Source organism: Marmota marmota, unplaced genomic scaffold (genome assembly GCF_001458135.2).
Source record: "Marmota marmota marmota unplaced genomic scaffold, marMar, whole genome shotgun sequence".
NCBI lineage: Eukaryota > Metazoa > Chordata > Mammalia > Rodentia > Sciuridae > Marmota > Marmota marmota.
Window position 1 is genome coordinate 34070832 of NW_026000229.1, and position 9250 is coordinate 34080081.

At 33.4% G+C, this 9250-nt stretch overlaps 1 protein-coding gene across 7 annotated transcripts in view; it reads right to left on the reverse strand.

Annotated features, from left to right (window-relative positions):
* Terb2 (telomere repeat binding bouquet formation protein 2) overlaps positions 1-7329 on the reverse strand; it is a 16605-nt gene extending 9276 nt beyond the window's left edge. The window contains exons 1-6 of one of the 7 annotated variants that reach the window (XM_048793354.1): positions 7235-7284; positions 7042-7123; positions 6292-6423; positions 6056-6195; positions 3673-3734; positions 806-879 (exon numbers count right to left, since the gene is read on the reverse strand). In XM_048793354.1, the coding sequence (XP_048649311.1) occupies positions 806-879; positions 3673-3734; positions 6056-6195; positions 6292-6332 (317 nt within the window). In that variant the 5' untranslated portion in view covers positions 6333-6423; positions 7042-7123; positions 7235-7284. Of the gene's footprint in view, positions 1-805; positions 880-3672; positions 3735-6055; positions 6196-6291 lie in introns of all 7 variants that reach the window. The other 6 variants (XM_048793352.1, XM_015480710.2, XM_048793349.1 and 3 more) reach the window with 6 other exon arrangements.
* Positions 7330-9250: the final 1921 nt, after the last annotated feature.

Sequence of the window (9250 nt, forward strand, 5' to 3'; positions counted from 1 at the left end):
AAAGGCAGCAGAATACAACAGACACTAGTATGGCAATATGTAAATCAATGGATGTGTAACTGATGTGATTCTGCAATCTGTATACGGGGTAAAAATGGGAGTTCATAACCCACTTGAATCAAAGTGTGAAATATGATATATCAAGAACTATGTAATGTTTTGAACAACCAACAATAAAAATTTAAAAAAAATTGATTTCTTAAGTTGAAGTCACCATATTATAAACAATTTGGAAAGAAGGGAGGGAAATCACTCACAGCTTTCAAAGTACTGCTAATATTTAGTGTATTTTCATTTAAATAGTAATGTAACTGCTGGATGTGGTGGTGCATGCTTGTAATCTCAGCTAAAATAGGAAGGCTAAAATAGCTGAGGTGGGAGAATCCAAGTTCAAGGTCAATCTGAGCAATTGAGGAAGACCCTATCTCAATATAAAATATAAAAATTGCTGGGGAAATAGCTTAGATCACCTACCTAACATATATGAGGCCCGGGGTTCAATCCCTACTAACTTAAAAGTAATATCAATGTAACTGTTATTTTAACTTTCATAAAATCTTTGTTTCCTTTCTGCAAGAATAGTATAGCAGAGTAGCTAAACATAGGTGCTCTGGAATTAAGCTGACCCAGTGCAAATCTTACTTCTACCCCATTTAAAACTTTGGGAAAATTATCTAATTTTCTGTAAATAGGAATGGTAATAATGACAATACCAATCTCATAGGAAGACTGTGAAAATTAAATAGAAACACAATTACTGCTCAAAGATTGAATTGAGTATCAGTGAAGTATATAAATTCAATACCTTTTGGATAATTCTTTTTTGTTCTCTGTTGCTAGTTCACTGATTTTTATTTTATTTGATGCTATTTCCTCAGGCTGCAGATAGCAAAAGAAATCACATTTTTAAAATTCAGCACACCAATGATTCAATCAGTACTTTTTTTAAAAAAAGAAAAAAATTTATTTATATATATATATATATCACTCTTGAATACACACACACATATATGTACATATACATATATATATACATATATATATATATTTCAAGAAGTACATTTTACTTATATGTTCTCTGTTTTAATCATTTTAATTGGCAAAATTGATCAATACTTTCAAAGAATTGACAAAATCCTTTATAATGATATAATTTCTAGTCAACAGCCAATGAAGCATGTTATACTGTTTTTAGCTGTAAAAACATTGGATTGGGTTGAAGCTAAGAAATTTGGTTCCACTTTGCTAACATATGGTTATGTGAACTAAAACAGGTCTTCTCTTTCTGTTTTCTTATTTGCAATAGTTTTTTTTTAACTTGTAATAAGTTTTTTATTTGTAAAACTAAAAATTAATGATCTTTAAGGTTATTTTAAGCTCTATAAATCTGTTACTCAATACTTTGTCCAATAATAACCATTCCGTCTTCACTCATCTTCTTGGAAACAAGTCAAAGATTGGGTATTTTCATCTTTAGTACAACATACTATTACTTCCTAGCCAAAGAAACTGAAAGAACTATTATTTTCAGATGATGACAGTTTGAGAAAAAAAATTAATAAAAGGAATATGAAATATTGTTGAGAGCCACAATTGAGTCGGGATGGCGCATGGCACTTTGCCAGAAGGAGTGGTTGAAAGGTGACTCCAGCGAGCCATTAAGATGATGATAATTAAGTTAAGCTGTGTATAATTGCTGTGACTGGATGATGCTGGATTGAAACAGGCTGTGTATTCAGTTGTATATAGACCCTTGCTGTCAGGCAATAGGGCGGCTCCTGTTGCCTCGGGTGCCCGCTACTTTTGAGTTCTCGCAGAGTTCCCCTTGAGTTCGTGTGCGGAGGAGCCCCGGAGAGGGCGGAGAGAGTTCCCAGGGAGTGCGTGTGGAGTGCCAGTGGAGTTCAGGCAATAAAGGAGTTCCTGTTTGAACCTACAAGTGCCTCGTGGAGGCTCGGTTATTTTGTGCCCAGCCAGACTGCGGCAAAATATATAAGTCAATCACTTGGCTTTGGGCAAATTATAAAGATTTTATTCCTAACTTTTTAATTGTGAAAAAATTTTAACTTACCAAAAACTTTAAAAATAGTACAATAAATACTACATACCTTTCATCTAGACTTAGATTTTTGCCACACTGAGTACCCTCTCTTTTTTATATTTTAGCTGGACCATTGGATAAAAATTGGTAGAAATTGTGACATTTACATTCCTCAGTTCCTAATATTAATTTTCTTTAAAAATGTATTATTTTATCTTTGCAATATTATTATCATACTTAAGAAAATTAATATTAATTTGATATTATTTATTTTTTTAGTCCATCAAAAAATTTTTGCAATTGCTCTCAAGATGTCTTTTATAACCTTCCTGTTGTTGTTTTCAAAAATACAAAATCCAGCCTAAGTACATGTATGAAGACACGAAGGATGTGACTCTACTTTGTGTAGAACCAGAGATATGAAAAGTTGTGCTTTATATGTGTAATATGAATTGTAATGCATTCTGTTGTCATATTAAAATTTAAAAAAATTTAAATACAAAAGCCAATTGAGGTTTAAATATCACATTTGGTTGTTGGATCAATCTAGAACAGTCTTCTTGCCTTTTTTGTTTTTTTATGACTGTGTAAAGAGTCCAGGTCAGTTAGTTGACTCATGGTATATAATGCATATTCTGGATTTGTTTGATTAACCCTGAATTAGATTCAGATTAAATGCTTTGAACAAGAATGCTACACAACTAATACTGTATACTTAAATCACACCAGATTGAACATAATGAGAGGTTATTCCAATATTGGTGATGCTGAACTTGATAAGGTATTATCTTCCAGATATGTCCATTTAAAAGATTCATTGCTTGCCTTTAAAATTAATAAGTAATCTGTGGATGACAATTTGAGATCATGGTTTTAGCATCATTTAATGACCCTTGCCTAGATTGATTATTAGCTTGAGGCTATAAAATCAGGATTTTTCTCTGCTGTCATCCCTCCTATATTTTTTAGCTATTATTATTCTGTAATGAAAATGTTCCTTATCCCAGCATTTCTTTCATTCCTTCTTTCTACCCATTCTTCCTTTCTTCCTCCCTTGTCTTCCTTTTGTCCTTTTTCTTTTTCTGTTTTTGGAGTATCATTATGGACTAAAGGATTCTTTTTTATTTAATGTATCATAATTTATTATTGTCATTATTCTTTCCTACGCTCAAATTATCCAAAGTTAGCAACTGCATAAAGATTTTGAAGTCAAAAGGTAAATTTGAGGCAGGATGGCAAAAACTAAAAAGCAGTATTATGCACAGTTATTGAAGAGTGGTACTCAAAACATTCAACAAATGATACAACACAGCAATTAATAAATCAGAATTGATACCAGCAGTGAGGAACTGGTAAAAATACCATGCACCTATTGTTATCTTGATACTACTGATTGAAGAAAATTTTCAAACTTCTTATGTTAATAGTTTTATTTTTACAAAATACCTCAATTTTAACAATGTGCTATTATAAAAAAGTCAAACCACATAATATTCAATGAAATTAAACCCTTTAAATTCCTTAATCTGGCTCATAAGTGCTAACATATCACAAGTAAACATTTTTAAAATTACACTGCTTTAAGAAAATTTAGATACTGCAGATTCTAATCAACTACTTTAATGTAATCTTACCTTTTCTATCAGAAAATCCTGGTCTTGTTCCCAAATAAAACTACCAATTTTTCTTCTTATTTCTGTGGTGAGAAAAACAAGTCCAATACTATTTTTTTAAAGTTACTTCTGGGGGCTGGGGTTGTGGTTCAGCAGTAGAGCACTCGCCTTGAACATGCAAGGCTCTGGGTTCGATCCTCAGCACCACATAAACATAAATAAATAAAATAAAGATGTTGTGCTCAACTACAGCTAAAATAAAAAATATATATTTTTTTAAAAAGTAACTTCTGAATTTTGCATGAAGTCTGAAATTTTTAGGTCAGCCTTATTTCCTGGTATCAAACTCACCTAAAATACTCACATTGTGATTCATATTGATTTCAGATCATTAAGGGGCAGCTCAGAAATTTTGTAACAAACTCCCCAAATGATTTCAATGCATTTTGAGAATCATTGTTGTAGTTTTTTTGTTTGTTTTTCTACTGGAATATATTTGTTCATTAGTTGTTAGCATCTCTATTAGGTCAAATGTTATTAAAGAGGATGACTGTCTAGTCAAAATTAAAAGTATAAAATTGTGGAGTTTGTAGAGCAGAGATTCTCAAGAATTAATTTATTAAAGGAAAAGATTAAAAAATATATCTAATAGGCAGAAATTTACAATACTCGGTATGTCAAAGGACTTCGTCATCATCCTCAATAATCTCAATAATTTCAATAAGTCTCAAAAGTTTCCAAAGTAGCCCACTAGAGAACAAAAAGGTAGACATTTGCTGTCCAGTATGATAGCAACTTGCTAAATATAGGAACTGAGGATTTAACATGTATGACTACTACAAATTGAGATGTGCTGTAAGTATAAAGTAACATTGGATTTTGAAGATCAAATTTTTGAAGGATCAAAAAAAGAATAAATTATGTCAATAATTTTATATTGATTATATATTGAGACCTCAACATTTTGGATATGTTAGGCTAAATAAAATATACTCTTAAAAATGTAAATACATATAAATACATTCTTAAAATTAATTTCACCTATTTATTTTTCTTTTTAATGTGGCTACTAAAATACTTAAAATTCACATCTGGTTCACATTCACATCTCACACTTCCAGTAGACCATACTTAAGTAGATAAATATGTACACTTTTTTTTTTAGTAGAATTTTTTTAAAAACACATCTTTAAAAATTTAAGAACATGTTAATATGCTAATTTCAAAGACAGAATAGAAGTGATCATTTTATATCAGATTAGACAGTCATTCCACAATATAAATTCTTTATTGGGTATTCACTAATTGATACAAATAGTTTTTGAATAAATCTATTTAGTCATTATTTGTATAAGCATTTGTAATGATTTGGGAATATAAGTTATAATTAGGTCTAAGTAGGACAGCAAGTATAGAAGAAGCCAATCTTTGGAATTTCTAAATGCTCTTCTATGAAAATGTTTGAACTTTAAAAATTTGTTTTGCTTTTGTTTTTTAATATTTTTAGTTGTACATAGACATAATAACTTTATTTTTTAAGTGGTTCTGAAGATCAAACCCAGTACCTCACAGGTATTAGGCAAGGCTCTTCCATTGAGCTACAACCCCATCCTGCTTCTATTTTAATACTGTCCACAGTGGAAATTTGCAAACAGCTTTCAATTTGTCTTTCCAGAGATAGACACATATCTACTGGGTAATATGTAGGTCAAGAGTTGGCAATAATGCAAGACCTATTAAAAAATGGGATATTAAAGTTAACTCAAAAAAGAAAGGGTATTCCAAGCAGGGCAACCTGAAAGAAAACATTTCAGAAATACTTTATTTATTTGCCATTCCTACATCAAAGGGTTGTTGAAATAAATGTGTTGAAATAAAAATGTGTTGAAACAAAAGCATAAAGAAAGCATTAAAAAATTCAAATATGAGTTTATTTTCATAACGAATCTTTTAAAAATTCAGAAACATAATGAAAAGATTCAAAACTAGCAAAGAAGACAATATTAAATGCTCACCACATCATATACCTTAATAAATTATCTCATTTTATCTTCAAAACAACTTGGGAAAAATTTAATAACTTGTCAAGGATCCCAAAACTAATAAGCGTTGGATTCTAGTCAATGAGCATTTGAGAACAAGATCTGTATCTGCCTTATTCACCACAGAATCCCTGTTTCTGCATTGGAACCTGGCATATAGGAGATGCTCAGTGAATGTATGAATGATAAATGAAGCCAGGATAGATACTCATGGCAATCTCATCTGAAGTCCATGGTTTTTCCATTTATATTATGTGATATGAAACAAAAATATCTGAGAACAAAGGTAAGTTGAATTTGGCTGTCTAGCAGGAATTAGCTGGATTTGGCTAACAGAGATTGGTTGAAGGATCTTTGCTAACCTTTTTGTAGACATGAAGGAGGAAGAATGAAATGACCTAAAGCCACCGAGTTTTTAATTTCAGCATTGGCTACTGCAGAGAGATAGTAGGCATGAAAAACTGTAGCATTATCTTCTATGTAATCAAGGCTTTCATATATTCTAAGAGAAAGAAAGGAAATCACTTAGATTATAAAATAAAGGAGAATGTATTCAACCTTTCAAAAGAAATAATAAAACAATAGAAGACAGACTTACATTTTTTTTTCCTCCTGACAAAGAAGAAAAACATGGCACATTGCTTATTTGGGGGCCTACATCTAGACAAATCTCAGCTTTAGAGAAGTCATCAATTATTATATAAATTTAGAAACTTGACCTCAGATGATGCTGTTTAACGGGACAAAAAACAGTGGATTGAGAGCCAGCAGCCTGCAAATTTTACCCATAGTCTTTGCTGTAAAGAACTTAGTTAATTCTGAGGTAGGGTATGGGCAGGCAGTCAGGGAAGCCTTCACATATAGAAAGCAACATCCTTCCTAGATCTGTAAAAAGGTGGAAAGAAGAGGAAGGGCATTAGAGAAAAAAGAATGACAAACACGAAGGCACAGTGACACCTTAGACTGGTCTTATGGAAGGAATGAGGGAGAAACTGGGAAATAAACAAGGTGGGCTCTAGCCAAAAATCTAAATCTGTAGGTAATCAGGAAGGGAGAAGGGGAATAAAAGTGGGGAGGCCCGTGAGCAGATCTCTGCTTTACAAACATAATGTGGGAGCAACGCGAAAGGAGATTTTGGAGGACAGATTCCAAGCAACGCAAGCTCTTAGAAAGCTATTGTGACGTCCGGCCCAGTCAAATGGACAAGGGCCTTGAGGATGAAAAACAGTTACATCTAAAACTGTTTCCAGTCTCCCTCTATCATATATATTTATTAGCGGGCTGCAACCTCCATCCCTGACTCTGGGCTCGTCGTGACAAGAGGCACTTCCAGGCGGCTCTCAGGTACCTCAGGGTGTCTGGGTGCGAGGCGTCACAGCTGAACAAGAAGTCTGCCGCCCGCGAGTCGCTGACTGTCCCCCCTTCGGCCACTGTGGAGACAAAAGCACAGGATAAGCCCAGCAGGCACGCTAGGACCGAGGCATCAGGAGGAGAGGTGCTCCTCTCCCCGCCTCAAGCACCTCCTGCACCCATCTTCCTACCCCAGAACTGCCTCAGCTCTCGGCTGACGCTACCGCTAAACCAACCGCGCTGCCCTTGAAACATGGCGCTGCCTCTCCCTCGAGGACCTGGGGAAGGGGCCGGAGCTGAGATCGCTGATTGGTCCCAGGTCCCCAGCTGAGCTCGATGATTGGTTCCCAAGAGCAAAGGGCGGGACGGGCCTGAAGTGAGCGCCACCGGGAGTTGAGTACCCGACAGCTGAGGTACGGGAGCGGGCGGAAGGTTGCAGTCGCTGGTAAGTTTTAAAACACTAAGTGTTGATCAAGTATTGCGCTTCTTGCAGGCAACGGCTCAAGTTCTGCGGCATCCAGTATTATTCTGAAGCAAAACTCATTTATCATCTCATTTATAAGTGTTTCACTTTGTATCTCAAAAGATGAAGACTTAAAAAAAAAAAGCCACAATACTATTACCACAACTTTAAAATTTTTTCTTTAATACAGTCAAATAGCACCAGTGCTCAAATTTCCAGTTTTCTGAAAATATGTGTTTTTCCTCTTACAGTTAGTTCTCCCTCCCATTATGTCAGTTTTGGTTTTCTGATGTTGGATCCCTTTAACAAAAATTTCAAAATCATTGATAGAAAGTTATCCTAAAATCTCTTCTTATCTTTTTTAATGTCTGCAAGCTCTGTAGGCATGATTTTTTTGTTCGTTTTTTATATTATTTTTATCTTCTTTTTTTATTTCCTAATCTCATCAGAGGTTTGTCAATGTTATTAGCTTTTTCTAAGAACTTCTGGTTTTGTTGACATTCTCCTTACATATTTCATTTCTGTATCAATTTCAGTTCTATATAATTATTATATACTTTTCTTGATTTTAAATTGCTACTCTTTTTCTAATTTCTTGAAACAGATGGTTTTGTTTTAATTCTTTTAGTTGTAGATAGATACAATACATTAATTTTTATGTGGTGCTGAGGATTGCCTCACATGTGCCAGGCAAGTGAGCTACAACCCCAACCTAGCTGGTTGGTTTTTATCCTTTAGTTTTCTAATATATGCGTGTAAGGTTATAAGTTTCCTCTTAAACTATGAGCCACACATTTATGAGATGTCATTTCTTATTTATGCTCAGTTCAAAATATTTTCAGATTTCCATTATGAATTTTTTTGACTCACAAATTATTTGAAATATTTTAAAATTTCCAAATACATTTTCTAATTATCTTGTTTTGATTTATGATTTAAATGTATTAAATAAAAAGAAAAGTATAAATAGGCTGTTCATGGTGGGTTATTGCTTTGTTGTTGTTTTTTGGTACTAGGGATCAAACCCAGGGCCTCATATATGATAAGCAAGGCTCTGCCACTGAGCTACATCTTCAGCGCTTTTTATTTTTTGTTTTGAGGCAGGATCTCATTAAGTTATCCAGGTTGCCCTCAAATTTGCAATCCTGCCTCATCCTCCCAAGTAACTAGAATAATTTGTGTGTGCTACAGTGTCTGGTTTGGTTTATGTGAATTAATCCTTTGAAATTTGTTTACATTTTCATTATAATTATATGATCAGTGTCTTGTGTATGTTTAAAAAGAATGTTCTAAGTTGTTGGATGTTCTAGGATATTGGTTACAGTGTTTTATGTATGCTAATTGGGTCAAGTTTGTTAATTTTATTGTCTGACTTTCTGTTAATTACTGAGAAATCCATGTAAAGATCCTCCCCTTTACTGTGGATTTATCAATTTCTTGTACTGTCTGTAAACCTTTGCCTTATATATTTTGAAGTTATGTTGTTAGGGACATGCAAATATATACTTGTTATTACTTTTTAATTTGTTAAACAAATATTAAAGGCAAACTTTAAAACATATAGAATAGAACAGGGGAGATCTTTCTGGCCCCAAGAAAGAGGAGGATTTTTAAAACAAGACACAACAAGTATTAACCATGACAGAAAAAATGATGCATAATAGAAGTCACCATAATTATATAAAGATACATAATGAAGTCACCATAATTAATGAATATAAAAGGCAATAAATGGGGGAAGATA